Source organism: Propithecus coquereli, unplaced genomic scaffold (assembly GCF_000956105.1).
Source record: "Propithecus coquereli isolate 6110/MARCELLA unplaced genomic scaffold, Pcoq_1.0 Scaffold44, whole genome shotgun sequence".
Lineage (NCBI taxonomy): Eukaryota > Metazoa > Chordata > Mammalia > Primates > Indriidae > Propithecus > Propithecus coquereli.
Genome location: NW_012150174.1, coordinates 12,201,801 through 12,219,773, shown reverse-complemented (window position 1 = coordinate 12,219,773; position 17,973 = coordinate 12,201,801). Strand labels below are relative to the sequence as shown.

Here is a 17,973-nt window from a genome sequence, read left to right as displayed (position 1 = left end):
GTTTCTTTGGCTGTGCAGAAGCTTTTTAATTTGATCAGGTCCCATTTATTTATTTTAATTGTTGCTGTGATTGCGTTTGGGTTCTTCTTCATAAATTCTTTGCCTAGGCCAATGTCTGGAAGAGTATTTCCAACATCTTCCTCTAGAATTCTACTAGTTTCACTCCTTAGGTTTAAATCTGTTACCCAGCGTGAGTTGATTTTTGTGAGAGGTGGAAGGTGTGGATCCACACCTTTCACCTCATTGTGGTTTTGATTTGCATTTCCCTGATGACATTAATCATTTTTATTTGTTATACCTTTCTGGTATTGTAAAGTTATTTTTCCAATTAATAGGAATAGAATTATCAGTTCAGGTCCTCCTTAGCAATTGAGGTTACAGATGGCCATCCAGAGATTCAAGTCCCAAATTGCAGCAGTAGAATAACTGTACACAAGGCATGGGGTACCTCGCAGGGGGATTTTACCAGAGCTATGAATTGACAAGGCGAGTCCCTTCTTCTGGTTGGCTTCTGATTGCTGTGCTGTTGGTGGGAGACAATCCCGGGCTTTTTCAATAGAATTTTGTTTCACAATCCAGTGCACCACATACATCCTAGGAATCCTTCAACTTTTACCCTTACGTAATTTTTTCCTCGTAACTTTTTTCCTTCTTATTCCTAATTTGGATGGATGGAATTATGCACACACACCCACACATAGCAGTTAAAGTCAGAGCTTCCTGCTGAGACTTCCCTTTACTCTTTTCTTTCTCCTCCTTGATTCTATAATCTATTGACCACCATGAGCTCTTCAAGAGCTAGGTGTCTATTGTTCATCTTTGTGTTCCTTGTGCTCAACACAAATGCCTGGTGCTCAATAAATGTTTGTTGAATTAATAAAGGTAATGAATGTAAATTTGGAGTAATAAATGACAAATATCCTCTGCTTAACATCATCAAGTAATTTTTGCTTTGTAGTAATTCTCTAATTTACCCCCTCATCTGAAAAAATATGATAGTTCTCTTAATATCTTTTGATGGTGCCTTCGCCGCAGCCCTTGCTTCTCAATTGTTTCTGACAAGCCCAGCTCAGTAAATAACAGTCTACGTGCCACACGTGCCACCATTTGCCACTTTTCCCCTCAAGGTTGACTTGACAATGAATCTTAACACACTTTCCTACAAAGCCTGGGCTGTTCAGAATTCTTTTCTGGGCTGAGAATCCTTTGTAAAGAGGCACTGTAGTGGAGTTCGTGTTCAAAGCACAATAATTTGCCAATTCAGGCATAGTACTTAAGAGCATATATTTGAATCTATAAAGGCATGGTGGCAGATTCTGGCTCTGCCTTTTACTACCTTTATTATTTGGCCTTTTCAGACTTGGTTACCTCAATGTAAAACTGTAATTGTAATATCTATCACAGAGGGTTGACATTAGGAATGAATGAGATAAGGTATGCAAAACTCTTAGGATAGAACCAATAGCTAGTAGTTATTACCCAAATAGACTCTTTCCCTTTCTAAGCTCCTGCCCTGATCTCCTGACTGGCACTGTAGTTACATTCATATTGCTTTATTTCTTTAGCATACTTGTTCTTAAAGGGGAAAAGGGGAGCGGAAAAAAAAACAAAAAAAAAGAATGGCCTCTTCGGGAAAAACGAGAAACTAATCAGATTCTGAGTGAGCAGAGCATGATGATTCTTCATATATTTGCAAAGCTGTGCTAAGCAATAAAACAGTCAACAAAATCCTGACATTTTTGTGCCTTTTAAATTAATTTTTAAGATACAAGTTTAATAATATTAAGTACATATAAGATTGAATCATATAATAAGAATCACTTTGATTTTTGACAAGCTTCCTGTTCGAAGCCCTTAGATACTTCCTGCAATCAAAACCCATTTTCAAATTCAAAGGGAGGCATTATCTAATGCTCCACTCAGTCTTTTCATGTTCTTTATTTGGGGTCAGTTTCAATGGCCTGTCTCACATCAGCTGTCATTTTTGTAATCAAAATGTCACTTCATATTACAGTTTTCATTGGGACAGTTCTCATCTTTGGTTTCAATTCAGTTTAATTCAAATCAGAGCCCTATGTCTCAGGACAATTGAATTTATTTAAAATCCCCTCTGTTCAGATAGGATTGTAACACTACTTCCTGCCAATGCTACTGAAGTTCCTTGTACCTTCTAAACCCTTGGTACTGCCTGGGAGGCCACTGGCTCTGATTTCAAGGACACTGCTGCTTCTGCCCACTGAAAAGAGCCTGGTGCCAGCCCTGGAACCAGCTAGGCCAGCAGTGTGCTCACTGGTCCTTAAACCACCGTCACTGTCTCTGGTGTTGAAGCCTAAGTCCCCACCACCTTCCTCCCACCAAAATCCCACTGGGTCAGCACTTTTCTGAATTTTAAAAAAATCTTTCCTCCCATCTTGTTTTGCAAAAGTCCTGGCTAAAAAATAGTTCATTAGGATATAGGAGATTGGAAAGGTGTCATTTGTTTATTTTGTATTGTTTGGTTGAGTTTTTCCAGTCTTCTCCTTACAAAAGACAGACAAAAGCTGGTTGGGCAACAGCAAAATTTACCCACACCCTTCTCTTGGGACACCTTTTTCAGACCTGACTTATATGCCTGACTTTCCCTAGAATAAGTTTGTTTCCAAGAAGCTTCTCTTGTAAGACTGCTTGCTGGTAGAGATGACCCCACTACTCCATCAGACGTATTGAAATTCCCCTATCCTGTCATCTGGTGTGTGCTTGGTCCTTGCCCACAAGCATTCTGGGACCTTAGTGACACTGTCCAGAAGAGGAAAAGAAAGGATGCCGGGCCTAGACAGGATCAGGGCCCTGAAAACTCACCCTGGTGAAGGTTAGGGCTTCACCATAAGAAGAGGGAGAGCAGTAGACCCCTCTGCAGTATTACCAGGGTGGAGCTTGGTTCTGGCTAAATTGCACACACAAGGAAATTCACCAAATGTGCAAAGCCCAGCTACGGAGGTCAGGCCAGAGCTGTGCTATGATTTGCCATTGGCAGCATGGCTTCTGCTAGTGGTATCCCGGGGTATGCGGGCTGGTAAGAAATTCACTGGGGTTATAGTCCAGTCCTCTAAGCAGGCTTCAGATCAGCCATAAAAAGCCAGATATAGAAGTGGTTCCTAAGGCTTGGCACTTTGGGAGAGCTATACCCAAAGCATTCTATAGGATCTTCTCAAATGGAAAGGGGACACGAAGGACATGACAAGGAACAATGAGGTTGTACATAGAACTGAGAGGACAAACAAGATACACATGCAGGTCACTAACCAGGGGACTCCAGAGAAATGGAAGCCATAAGTGGAATATGGCACCTGCTGCATGCTACTGGCTTGGACTAGGGTTCTTAAAGCAGCTCATCTGGCTAGATTTAAAGTGACTAGAAAACCAAGGCAGATAAAGCACTTTTAATACATCACATGTGTAAACTGGGCCTACAGAAGGAGTTTAGGAATGAGATAATTACTAAAGCTTGGACTTTGAAATTAGAAGTCTGGGGTTTAAATCCCAGCACTTAGCTGGACATGGTGGTGTGCGCCTGTAGTCCCAGCTACTCTGGAGGCTGAGACAGGAGAATCACTTGAGCGCAGGAGTTTGAGGTTGCAGTGAGCTAAGATGCCATCATTGAACCCTAGCCCCAGCAACAGAGTGAGACCCTGTCTCTAAAATCAATCAATCAATCAATCAATCAATCCCAGCTCTGACACTTAGTCACAGTGAGGTTTTGCACAAAGTAATCTCTCTACAACTCTGTGTCCTCCAGTAAAGAACCTGCTAGTGTTCTTTCAAGGATGTGTAAAGTTCATATCCTAGTGCCTGGCACACAATAGGTACTCAAAAGTGAAGAATGTGGCACGTGGCCTACTTGGCTAATACCAGCATAGCTAATTCCAGACCACATTCATTGGTGACACTGAGCCCGTTGACAGTCTGCCTTCCCTGATGAGGAAGAACTCAGGGACTGGCAAACTGGGCCATCAGGTACGGGTCTCACTGCTGAGAGAGGGGCTGTGGGACCCAGGCCTGCTGTGGGTGGTGGGTTAGAAAGTGGAGCTATTCAGAGGGTGCTCCAGAGTAGCAGCTGGTCTGGGAAACTCATACTTGAATCACAGTATTGAGACCAATATCCATTCGTGCTTTCTTCCCAGACTCAGAAACGAATACCCCTTTCCTCAGGGATGTGTGTGTTGCCCCCACACACACGCACACTTCAAAGCCCAGGGTCACGGTTTGGCTTTCCCTCTGCAGTGCACACACTGGCTTTTTTCACTTTTCTTAAGTTCACCTATAGGTGAACTTTTGATCTCTGAAACGCAGTCCATAATTTCAATGTGAGAATGTTTGCCACTCTCTCATCATTTCTATGTACATTTTATCATTACTATAGCCATAGAAGTGACTTTGGTTTTCTTTCTGTCTATGACTGTAGCATTCCTACCTTTAATCTGTACTGGAAGGTGCCCTGAGGTACATTAAGTTGAATGCTGGGCTGAGTGTGAAACGTTAAGAGATCCTGCTAGTTTGTCTGGGGCTCCATTAAGAGAGCCCCTCCTTCACAGCCTGGGAACGAGGAATGATGCTGCACCACTCAGACCTCCTCTTTCCACCCAGCCTCGCCGCCTCCCTCTCCACTCCTCACTCGGCAGTGCAGTCACACCAAATTCTGACAACTCCTCCAGTGCACCGTGCCCTTTCCTGCCTTTGTGCCTCAGCACCGGCTCTTTCCTCGGCCCCAAATGGCCTTCCCCCTTCTCTCCTGAGGGACTTCTATTCAGCCTTGATGGCCCAGCTCAAGACCCATCCTTCAGAATCCTTCCTGTAGACCTCTCAATCCCCTTAGTCTCTCCCTCATCTTTGCTCCTACAGCATTTTATGCACATCTCTGTTTTTCAGCATCTCACACTGTAATTTCTCCCTCTATGAGCCCTTTGAAAGCAGGGTGAGTGTCTCACTCATGGTCCTTGTATCCTCAGCATTTAACACAGTGCCTGGTACTTGTTTGGTGCATATTAAAAATGTATGAACAAAAACCAATCATTCTTTTTGTTTCTTCTTCCTGCAGAAACGATGACCATGGGTCGGAGGAGTGCTTGTGCCACGGACACAGTAGGACAAACATCTCACAAAGATCTTAAGTAACTTTTCCCATCCAGCAACATCCGGACGACTTCAGTGACCAAATGCTCAGCTGTAACCACAGCAATAACTGGCCCTCTTTCCAGACTGGGTTTGGTGAACCTGAATGATCCAGCTTCCTTCTTTAGGTGGCCCAAGGTGATGTGCTGCAGGGGAAGCACATCTCCCATGGCCAAGGACCGAGACTGGACTACAAAAGGAACCAAGTGACAGATATAGTGACAGTACCAAGAGTACCAAGAGTGCCATGACTCAGTGATTAATATAAGGCCCTTGGTGATGGGGACATAGCACCTGCCCTGGCAATAGTCACTCTGACATGATGTTATTTGCTAGAATGCCCTGGAAGGACAGAATATTTAAAAATATATCCAGGTGCTAAATAGGCAGCAGATCTCAATTCACACTCGACTACCTTTGAGCTAATGACTGTCTCCAGAAAATAATTTCACCCCCAGAAGTGCTCCAGCTTTTCAAGGAATAGCCCCAGGAGAATAATAAGACAAGTAGGCTGTTCCCCCTAGAAAAAAAAAATCTAGTGCAAGGAGGGCTAGTTCACAGCAAATTCACTGCCCCCTCTCATGCACATGGCAGAGAGTACCAGGTGATCATGGCCCTCTTTTCTGCTAAAACAAGATTCGGAAGTGTCAGAAACCCCAACACAATTTTCTAGGTAGCCAGCAGCCACCTCCTTTCAAGTGCTGGTGTTATTATAATGAAAATTAATTGTTGTCCCTGTTAGAGAGATATACATCTCAGTGGTCTGAGCATTCTGGAATATCCTTTCCCCGGCACATTTGTCCAGTGAGGGAACAGCCTCAGAAACAGGTGTAGCACTGGGTGGGATGAGAGCATGGAGAGAACACAGCCATCCCCCAGGGAAGGCGCAGCTTTGGGGCCTTCTTGGCCTGAGGGCCTTCTGGGGTATTTCCATATGCAACAGCCCAGAGTCATAGCCTTGGGCAGCCACAGACAGAGGTTCCCTTCTCACTTCAGACACATATACCACTTTCACAGTACTTGGGGATGGAAATGCCTGCAAGAGTGAAGGTCAAGGGCTATCCCCAGGAATCTCATTCATTACTCAGCTTCCTTCCTGACTGTGTCTGCCAATGCACTGCCAGCTATGCACCTCATCCTCCTCGCTTCTGCCTCCACATAAAAGAAACCAAAGGCTTCAGCATATCCCAGGAGGACTAGGGGCTGTTACCTAGTGGTCCTCTCTCTCCCACTGTGGGTGCAAATTACCCCATTCATACATTTGCACCCCTACTCCAAGATAACATTTCCCTTTTCATACAACCTTTTTGCAGCAGAATCCAGAGTTGGATTGTATTACAGTTTATCTTCCTGGAAAGCTCATTATCCTCATTCCAGTTGACATTTCTGTATGGAGCTAACTGGGTAGAAGCAGGATCATTGCATGTCTTCAGAAAGCTCTTGTTGCCACAGCTGCCTAGTACTGTACAAGAATCTCTACCCTGATGTCAGATCTAAGAAAGTTAGAAGCCTTTGGTTGTGTGAGGCTGTGTTACTAAACTCAAGTCTCACTTCTCTGACTGGCTTTCAACCACTGGGATTCAAAGGGAATCCAGGGCTCTGCCTAGATTTGATGACATGAGATCAAGGTCGTCCTTTGTTCAAGGTTCCCCTCTGCTTATCCCTCCCCATTCAGACATCCCCCACCATACCGATGTTTAGAACCAAAGCATGAAGGCCTAGTGCCAACAGGATACTTAGCAGAAATATTGTCTCTAGAGCCAGGCAGGTAAGCCCAGAAGAATGGTCCCAGAGAAATCAGACTGCCTTCAATAGACATTAGGCAGCCACCCCAACAGGCTTGGACATGTCCTTGGCAATGGGAGCCTGGGCGGGAGATCCTGAGGCAGCTGTGCCTATTGTTACCCACCTCAGGATCCTCCTGCCCAGAGAGCTAGCAGCCATGGGGACCTGATGAGTATGTTGTTGATATGAAACAGAAGGTGGCTTTGTAGGGGCAAGTGGGCAAAGAGGACTGTCCACATGGCGGGCAGGTGGCTTTGTGTCTGGAAAGCTTTGCCTAGCCAGTACAGCTGTGGCCAGAGGCTGGTTATAAATTCAAACTCCCTCCACCCATTTGCAACTTTGCCTTTGTTCTCTTGCATTCTGTTTGGTTTCCCTTTAGTTTCCTAGTAAACGTTCCTTTTGAAAATTTCTAACCTTGTCTCATTTAACTTGGGGGAAGGGGATTCTCCAACGTCTTGCCCGGGATAGAGAAGGAAATTAAAGTACCTTAAAAAAAAAAACTGAAATGGCAGTGGAAAGGGAAACACTCTGATCAGATCTAAGGAACAGACCTTGGGAAAAGCTGGTGCCAAGAGAGAAGGAGAGACCGGGCATGCCCCCACCCACCTGGCACTGATTCTCGGCCCCTTCCTCTTACTGCCATTGACTTCAGGGAGATCTGCCCTAGTGTGCAGAAGCCCCTTCCTGACCAGTGAATTGGGCACATTCAGCAGGCAGTGTGGTGTCCAGGACGTACACTACTCATGATAGAAGTCAGGGAGGGGAGGGAAGAAGAGTGGTCTCTATAATGTGGATGTTTTCAAGTCTCCAACAATCATGACTCCAAATGGTATGATTTAGTTCACAAGGTCATCAGTAGGACTACATTTCACATGAGGAGAAGAAAGTCCTTCTCTCACACTTAAGCCAGGGAGACTGACAAAGGATAGATATGCAAAATGGCTTGCTATTTTCATGGCCATCCTGTCCTGCAATGGTGGGCATCCCAACAATCTATTGCTGCATAACAAAGCGCCACAAAACATAGTGGTTTAAATAGAAATTTATTATCTCTCATGGTTACGTGAGTTGACTGGGCTTGGGTGATGCTCTCTCTCTTGGAGTCTCACAGTTGCTGTCAGATGGCAGCCGAGGCTGGCATCATCTGAGTGCCTGACTGGGCTGGATGTCCATGACGGCTTCTTCACACATGTCTGGCTCCTCAACTGGGATGACTGGAACAGCTGGAGAATGGCTGGGCATATCTCTCCACATAGTCTCTCCACATGATTAGTTTGGACTTCCTCACAACATGAAGGTCTCAAGATGGACTTCTTAGAAAGCAACTGGCTTCCCCAAGAGCTAGCATTGCAAGAGATCCAGGTAGATGCTACAAGATTCTTTTAAATAACTTTTGAAGTAACCCAGTCATTTATTTTTAATTTTTAGGGATGGGGGTCTCACTGTGTTGCCCAGGCTGGCCTTAAACTCCTGGGCTCCAGCAATCCTCCTTCTTCAGCCTCCCAAGTAGCTAGGATTATAGGTGTGCATCACTGTGCCCAGCTACCCAGAATAATTTCTGCCACGTACTATAAGTCAAGAACAAGTCAGAGTCTTGAATCAGCCCAAATTCAAGAGGAAGTGATTATGCAAGAATGGAATACCGGAAGGTGTGGCTGATCAGGGCTGTCTTTGGAGACAGTGGGGTTGGGATTGGGGGTGGGGAGGTTACTGAGTCACAGGGCTTCCTAGATAGCTGCACTTTAAAAGCACATGTGATCCTTAACATGCACAGAGAATGGGGGAGTAATAAGGGGCAGGAGAGAGAAGGGCTATCCATTAACAGTTAAACAGAGCATAAGCTAAATAAAAGCAACTGATTATGACTGATACGGCACTGATGAAGTTTCAAAATAAATTTATACAAAGTGATTTAATGATCTGAGAAAAGGAAACAAATATGGATGTCAGCAGTCTGTATGTGGATCCTGAGAATTCTGCAGGCCATTTAGTTGCCGCTGGCCACCCATTTCACTGATGGCCACCTGGGACTATTGAAGGTGTCTAGCCTAGGAGGGCCCAGCCTCTGGTATTGCCACCCAAACTCAAACCAGAAAGGCTGGCTCACCTGTCACCTACAGTCGCCTTTCACATCCCTACGAGGAGTGTCTTGCACACAGGATTCCTGAGTTGGTTGCTGGCACAGGGCACAGCCAGAGGCTGAGTGGTCAGCAAGACGCCGCTGAGACTCGGGTTCTCTCTCCAATGGGAACTCCTGATTCTTCCCCCTCCAGTCCTCTCTCGGGGCCAGAGAGGAATGACACCCCTTAATACCCTTTGACAATCATTGTGGGCACTTCCCTAGCTATAGACCCAGTGACACCTACCACAGAGGTGCTGCTTTGGGATCTTCTGAGCCAGAGACAAGCCACTGGCAGTGTTCAGAGAACTCTGCTGTGTCTCTGAGATGCTCTTTCCAGAGAAGAGGCACGCGTGAATGGGGCCTTTCCAAGATAGCACACACTATCCTACTTTCTATCCGACTGCATTCCAAACTAGGCTGAGCTTTGTGGAAGATGTAAGATAGAAAGCTGAGGAAAAGGAAACAATCAGAAAGAAAAATTGTCCCTCCAGTTGAGGAAGTATCCCAGGGAAGAGCTGTGGGACAACTCCAAGGCAAACAGGAAAAGAGAGAGTTGGCTACATTCTAGGAGTTGCAGAACGTGAGCCTGCATCTCTAAGCCCAGGATGGGTGTGAGGCAAGAAGCCGCTCTGAGCAGTGCCGCAGACCTGCCTCTGGCAGCCCTGATGGCAGATGTAAAGCTCCTTTGCTCAGTCTCCCAAGAGAACAGACCAAGCCCTCCCCCCAACCCCCTACCCCAAAGGACTGTGGCAGCAACACACTTCCTTCTTCCACTGAAAAGGCTTAATTGTCACCTGCTGCCTAGGATCCCTGGGCATATGGGCTGCAAAATTCAACTAGCTGTGTGATCACCTCTGTCACCGCACTCCCTGCTGTCTTCCCACTTGTGTCCAGGAGCTCTGGGCCTGGGAAGGAGTAAGAACCAAGGTAAAGATGGCCCACAAGGCCTCAGAGGATCTGGAGCCAGCCCTGCAGTCTAGAAATCTTGGCTAAGCTTCGTGCCATGAGGGTCCCCCAGCTCATCCACTGGCTTGTGCCAAAGTTTCACAGCAGCTAGTGATTCTCGTGACACCTCCTCCTGTTAGGAAAGGGAAGGACAGGCCAAAGCGACTGTGGACCTGTGCCACAGATGCTGTCCTTGTAAGTCATTGATACCACTTCCCTAAATTACATCTTGAGATAGATTACTCCACGAAAGCTGGATGAGTGTGGCCAATTAAAAAGGTACATTTATCAATATGAAATGTACTGATGATAATCAATGTCACATCTTATAGTTCACAATACATGGAATTACTTTTATCCATTTTCTCTATTTTTAAAAAATTAACTTGTGATTTCAAACAGTAAAGATTGTTTTAAAAAACGTTAATTTCTTCTTGGCTCAATGCTAAATTTATTGCAGTTGTTATTCCAATAATTATCCGTTGCATTAAAGTTATTTCAAAACCAGCATTTGACATAGGAATATTGATGGTTTTTCAAAATTATTACAAAAATGTAATGTTTTTGTAATAATTATTTTTTGTAATATTTATTGTAAAATTATTACAAAAATGGAATAATTTTGAAAATATATATTTTCCCTCAAGGAATTTTAGAGCTAAATTTAAATTTTTATGTCTAAAAGAAAGCTTTCAAACAATCCTTACCTTAAAAGCACACTAGAAAGTACAAGCAAGATAAGAGGCCAATAAAGAAAAACATTGCCATAAATTGTACCTTTTGAAAAGAGAAACAAATGCACTATCCCTGCCTGTATGTCCACAGCTCAGACTGGAATTCTGCTGAGGGCTTGTTGGGCCTTCTGGCTCCAGCAAGGCTTATGGGCTTTCTCGGCCAAGCAGCAAATCTGTATTATGGCCCAACATTATGGCCAATATTTTCTAATTTTGTTTTCTAGATGGAAAGAGTGAATACAAAATGTTTTATTGAGAATAAAATTCAGAAAGCCCAATACCAAGCTCCCCAGGGGATAGGAGGTGTGTTGGCCACCACATAAAAAAGGAAGAACAGCAATATGACATTTTCTGAATTAGAACTCCCTGGGTTAAAAGTATTTCAACCAAAGTAAATATTTTTCTAAAATACAGACTGGTTTTATCTTGTTCTCTATAAAGTTAGGTGCCACACCATTTTGAACAGCCCTACTGGTTTTGAAAGAATTGCATTTGCTTGCATAAAATTAACAGGAAGACGTTTAAGCTTTGACTTTTAGTGTTTTCCACACTTGAAATTAACATTGAGGGGGCAGTGATGTTCATGCGTGAGGTGTAGCTGGTCCTGCCTTGCTTGCTGCAATGGGTCTCTGGGCTCTTGCTGGTGCTGTTAACACCTGCTGGCTGGTGCTTTCGCAGTGACCACCTGGACAGATGAGATAGTCTTTGCTGTAGCAGCCCACTTAGCAGCTCAGACAAACCCTCAGGGGCTCCTGGGTCAAGATGATGCCATTTTGGCAGCAACTGCCACAGGGTTTTTGTCTCCTGACTCTGGTAGTTGTTTACCCCCTTCCCCTTCCCTCTGGGAAAAAAGAACAAAAATGATAATACTAAAAAAACCCATACACACACACACATACACACACACACATACACACACACACACACACACAAAGCAAAGGAGAATGTAACCATGCCACCAAACAGGATAAGAACAAGGACACTCACTGTGAATGCAGTATGCACAGGGCAGTGAGGGGAAACCACCTAAAACCAGCCCAAATGCAATACCCCTAACATTTTTCCATGTTTTATGGTTTATTGATCTTGAATTTTTAGAAAAAATGAAGACGAAATTTCAAAAAAGGTAAACAATGGATTCAAAGGAAATACAAGGGGTATGTCCGTGACTTTAAAGAGTCCCATAAAACCCAAAAAGTTTAGTAAATTATTCAAATTCTTATTATGTTGACATTCGGCCGACTGCGTTATGTCAATTTGCCCAGCCCACACAAAAGTAGCTGTCAGTACTTGCCTTCCTAAGGGACTGAGGGGAACCCACTACCCCTCAGTGGGCCTATTCTGGCTTGGAAGACAAGAGCAGGCTCAGGACACCCCAGCAGGGTCTTCAAGTCTTCTGATATCTGCATGGGGAGAGTAGGTCCTTGCAGAGAAAGGTGTTTATATTAATATAAACAAGGAGAGATTAACTCGCTTACCTTCAACTCATGACCTTCTTGGACTCCAGGGTTCAAGACAAAATCACTAGTTTGAAAACGGTAGATTTCAGGCTTGAAGCTGTAATTATACAGGGGTTAAGGACTAGGAAGGAAGATTAAACTTTTACCCGTCACTTGAAACTATTCTAGTGCATGATCTCACTTCTTTGGGTCCTAACCACAGGATATCTGCCCTGTCCCTCGTAGATGGAGGTAGTGGTAGAGACCAGCTAGCCCCTGGATTCTTCTAGGGCCTAGAGGATGCAAAAGGAACTCCAACCAGTTACCTCCAAGCAGAGTACAATTGAAGACAGCCCTGCCTCGTTGTGGGGCTGAGGACCTGCTCTGCCACTGATCAACTCTGTAAGCTGCAGGCCTCACCTTCCTAGATACTACCCCCCATCAGGGGTCCTGCCCAGACACTTGTCAGCCTCTGGTGCAACCAGGTCACAGACATATCTGAGGGAGAAGCACCTGTGGCTCTCACCCTTCTGGGCCTAAGAGGACTTTGGCAATCCCCAAAGAGCTCAGACACAACAGAAACATGGCCATGGGAAGAACTTCCTGCCTTGGCCCAGCCCCTCACTGGTTTTTACATCATCCCCAGGTCACTGTACATGCATACACACACAAGCACAAATGCAATTATTGTGCAGGAGCAGCTCAGAAGAGACTGATGCAGAGCTTCATGTCTCTCCTAGGCAGAGGAAAATTATTGAGGAGGGCATGGTCCCATCAGAGGTGGGAGACTTGTCTTTGTGCAGCAAGGAGCTCTCTGAGTCTTACAGAAATTTCTGCATGAGAATGCTAGAGATAGGCCAGGCTTCAGGAGTGCAGCTGCCCACCTGGCACAGACAGCCTACTCTTCTCAGAAGCTTCCTGTCTCCTTAGATACTTATGACCCTCAGTTACAGCAGCTCTCCCCTCTCGCCTTATGCAAGATTCTACAGGACACTTCCATAACCCAGTCTGTGACCAGAAAAGGATCGCTAGAGGTGACCCCACCTCTTCAGGGCCATGATATGTGCGTTCAAGAAAGGATCATGTCAGAGACTATGGCGTTACTGTAGGGTTTACCAGGGCTGCCATTTCTGTTGAAAGGTTGGCATTCACATGCATTGTTTGCAACTGATTGCTGGCCTGTGGAACACTGAGCAAAGACCAAGCTGCAGCACCATGTGGTGGGCAGAGCCATGGACTGGGGTTGGGGCCTGGGTGCTGCTCCTGCCTCTGAAGCTGAGGCCACCCTGTGGGTCCCAGTTTCTTCTCACATGAGGCAGGGTTGGCCCAGTGTGTTCTGTGCTCTTTCACTTTTTTGACTCTAGGGAACTGCTGGTGCCCATCACTGGGAAAGCTGTATAGCTGAGGGGAGGCCTGTGTGGCCCTAGACACATACTGCCCAGAAACCCAAAGGCAGGCTAACTCCAGAGGAGGGATAGATACCAGCTGTCTCCCTACCCCTTCTGTTGTTTCTCAGTTCCCTCTTCAATGGGTTTTCATTTTTAACAAAAGGAAAGGAGTTTGACTTTGAGAATGTCCTGAAGCCCTTTTAAAGACCAGTGATGTCTAGTGTGGATCATAAAACCAGAACTGGCCCTGTCTGATCAGCAGAAATTCAATTTTCAGTTAAACACCCAAATAGCTTCTCTCGATTATACCCCAAAGAGCTCATCATAGCCCTACTAGTAAGCCAGAGGGAGGGAAGAGGGCAGCAAGCAGCAAAAAGAGCTTCTGGAAGGGAAGCTCCTGGACAAAGAAATAGGTATTAGACGAAGAAAAGAGGGAAAGACAGTCTGTGTGGTTGGTTCACCATCAGGGGCAGGAAAGACGGAAGATGACAAGCTCCTCCTTCCCTGGCCTACTTCTTCAAGCAACAGCCTGTAACCCCTTGCCTAGGGCTGTGAGAGAAATCTTCAACCCAGGAAGCTCATGCCATGCAACTCGTGCTCCTAACAGCCAAGACAGAGGTGTCTGGGGTACTGAAAACAAGGACCTTCCTTCCCACTGCATGGCCCACACAAGCCAACGCTGCCCGTGAGTGCACTGGGTCAAGATGTGGATTTCCAGGCCTGATGCTCTATTGATTACAAGAACTGTCATCCTTGTACCTCAACCTACATTTCTGAAAATAAGACCACCCAGTCCATTCTGTCCATTTGGTCAGGAATATCAGTCAGACTTACTGGGTGAGGAGAGAGAGAGGGGAGAAAGTTTGACAGTACTTTTCTGAATGGAATACATTCCCATTCAGATCTAAAAGGACAAGGGCTGGTACCTTGGCCATAGCTAGATAACTGCCTGAGAAGCTTCCGCCCTCTAGTGGTTAAGGCTCTAAACAGATAGTTTGCACAAAATTTGACCCAGTATTTGGGCCTGCGACGCTGGACTAAGACCACCAAAGGAGGTGCTCTGTAGGGCCAGCAGGTAACACCTCAGCTGTAAGTCCTGGGGCTCTGTTCCCAGTGGGCTAAATGTTTCTAGAACCCCAGAGCCCTCACTTGGGAACCTGTGCAGATAGACCAAGGGTAAGTCCTATGCTGGGGAGATGCCGAACCCACATAAGACAGCTGTCCCACCCAAGCTGGCCGGCCCCAGCCCTGGTACCTACTTTCCTTCCCCTGCAGGAAGGAGCCCTGTGAAGGTGACCATCAAGTAACATGACATCATCCCCTGGCCAGCAAGCCTTGTCCAGCTGCAGCCCCACGTTCCATACCTCCAGAAGTCACTAACCCACATCCTACCCCATCAGTGGCTCTGACTAATCAGTCCCCTTCCCTGCAGTTTACCTGCTCTCCACTCCCAATCCCTCCCTGAGCTGTGTGAATGGAGGCAAGATTTCAGAAGATGCTGGTAGAGACGTTGTTACCAGGTGCTGAAGAAGCAAAGACTCAGAGTAGGTCACTGGAGCCCAACCAGACATACCGGCATGTCCAAAATTGGCTAGTGCCAGTTAGGACAGACACACAGCCTCCAGGGAGAATCAGTTCATAGGAAACTTCCCAGGTGGGCTTCAGATGCCAAACCAGGATGATCACAGTAGGCAGTGTGGGAGTTCTAGGGACTCTGGTGCACATGGTTTCTATTCCAAAGAGCTGAGGTTGGCCATTCCACCAAGTGCATGGACAGGCAGCTGTCCCATCCTGGGGGCTACAGGAGGGCAGGGCACAGCCAGAAGGCAATTCCAGGAAAGCATGGGAGAGTGGAGGAAGAATGTCCAGAACTGAGAAGGCTGAGTGCTGAGTAGACTCAGGACAAGGGTGAGGGTGGGAGAAAAAAGGTGAATGGGGACAAAGGTGACATCTTGGGAACTTTTCAGTCGTGTCAAATCATGACCTTATTGATAAATGGGAAGGTTGGTGCTAGGGACTGCATGTTTATGTCCCCCAAAATTGATATGTTGAAGCTGTAATCCCCAATATGATGGTATTTGGAGATGAGACTTTGTGTTTTCTGAAAATTTATTTATAATGAATGTCTCATTCCCCAGCAATTAGAAATGAGGTGACACATCCAGAGCATTGCATGGTTTATGAATCTAACACTACAGAGAATTTGTCTTCGCAGGTTAAGATGAGATCATGAGGGTGGAGCCCCTATGGTGGGATTAGTGTCCTTATAAGAAGAGGGAGAGACCACAACCCCCTCTCCCTCCACCATCTGAAAATACAGTAAGAAGGTTGCCACCCGCAAGTCAGGACAAGTGTCACCAGACATCAAATCTGCCGGCACTTTGATCTTGGCCTTCCTAACCTCCAGAACTGTGAGAAATAAATGTTTGTTGTGTAAGCCGCCCAGTCCACAGTATTTTGTTATAGCAGCTCAAACAGGCTAAGACAGTTGGTGACTCACAGCAAAGGGTGTGTGAGAACAGAAGGCAACTAAAAGTATATCTAACAATAATTGGAGATGTCACAAGTATTTATATATGACTTTTTTTTATGATGGGGCCTTCTAGGGAGTTCTCTCCTTACTCCCTAACACAATTCAGATATATCATTACCCACTAGAAAAATATCAATTTGCTTCAATATCCTCTTACCCAAAAATTCTGTCAGAAAACTATTCTTAATACCTAATTTAAATCTCTTCTGCAATATATCTATTCCTTTCCCTCCATCCTGAAACAGCATTAGTCCCTGTGAAATTCCAGAGACCTAGTCCTTCACTCTCTCCTCCTTCTCTTCCACACAATGCAAAGACTTGAAAACACACGAGTAGGCAATTACTTAGGAGGTCAGTACATCTGGAGAAATATTGCATTGCTTAAGCAAGGAGGCTGTTTCAAGCTGCCTCTGGGATTTCATGTGGGGAGTAAAATATGCTCATTATTAAGGGAAGAGAAACTCTTCACAGTCTAAGAGGAAACAAGATGATCCTCAAACCCTGAAAAGTCCTTCCCCACCTTCTCTATCTGCCAAACTTCTGTCCTTCCTTTGGAGGGAGCTGCATATCCCACACACTCGTGAAGATAAAGTTCTTGGATTTACAAACCATGCAATGCTGCGGACATGTCACCTCATGGATCTGTCATTGCTGCGGAATGAGACATTCTTCATAAATAAATTCTCAGAAAACAAAAGTTTTCTTTTCCCCTGGAAAATACATTTTTTAATCTTAAATATTTCAGCAGAAATCTTCCCAAGTATATTTCAAGCTTATTTACTTTTTAAAAGCCATTTATTATTTTGTTAATGACATAGGTGACCATTATGAATATCAGCTACTGTATCATGTACAGCTTTCTTTCAGAGATTATTGTAAGTATTTACTGGCTAAAAAAAAAAAACTAGGGATTTTAAGTTCCTAGATCTGATTTTTATATTTTCTTGAATTATCTCCCTTCCCCTCTCTGCCTCTGTCCAATCTTTTTAATTAAAATGGGCTAATTCTCATGCCGATACTCTCAGCATATGAAATAGCAGCCTTTGGAATGAGGTTTAGATTTAGGCTTCACAAACTATTCCACCATGGGATATGTTAAACCATAGTGAAATTATCTCAAATCTATCAACTTGGTAAGGGCTAGAGAGCACTGATCCCCTCAAAAAATATTAGATTTGGAGTGGATGCTAAAATCCATTAAGTGAGCCCCAACAATGGAGCTGAGGGACGTATACGCATCCATGCAAACTTCCACATGTCTGTCAGAGGCCATCAGGTGACATGACCTGGCCACAAGGTGGGGGAGAGTATGAATTAGAGAAAGGAGGCAAATATGAGCCCAGACCAGGAGGACAGGTGCTTTCAGTTCAGGTATTATGCTAGGCAAGGGTACATGATCAAACAAGGCTCCAAGACTGAGGAGGAGACACATGGCAAAGAAAAACAAGACAGCAGAGATAGGATCTGGAAGAATTGTGCTCGATTCTGAGAGGGAGCCTTGCTGGTCAGAGCTCCATCTAAAGGCTGTGTGTGTCCCCTCCAGGGGGCATGTAACTCACACACATTCCTTCCTCCTTTGCCTACCCGTTACTCATGTTACAGATCTTAGTTTAGATGTAACTTATTTGCAAAGACTTCCCTGAGCCTGAGGAATATAGACTTTCTTGGGAAAGAATTAGCAGACAATCAAGGCTCCCAAGCAGGGAAATTACATAACGAGGTTTGCATGTCGGCTCCCTCACCCTGACTACAGTATGGATGCTAGACTCAAAGGGGCCAGAAGGGAGGCTGTCGTAAACACAGAATCTGGCCACCAAGCTAACTCCTCCCTTTCTCTACTCTCATTCCATCAGCAACCAAGTTTTGTCAATTCTGCATC

At 45.2% G+C, this 17,973-nt stretch overlaps 1 protein-coding gene across 1 annotated transcript in view; it reads left to right on the top strand.

The window, feature by feature from the left end:
• SYT9 (synaptotagmin IX) overlaps positions 1 to 7,339 on the top strand; it is a 178,494-nt gene extending 171,155 nt beyond the window's left edge. The window contains exon 7 of the mRNA XM_012654271.1: positions 5,075 to 7,339. Within this exon, the coding sequence (XP_012509725.1) occupies positions 5,075 to 5,083 (9 nt within the window). The 3' untranslated portion in view covers positions 5,084 to 7,339. The remainder of the gene's footprint in view (positions 1 to 5,074) is intronic.
• The last annotated feature ends 10,634 nt before the right edge of the window (positions 7,340 to 17,973 follow it).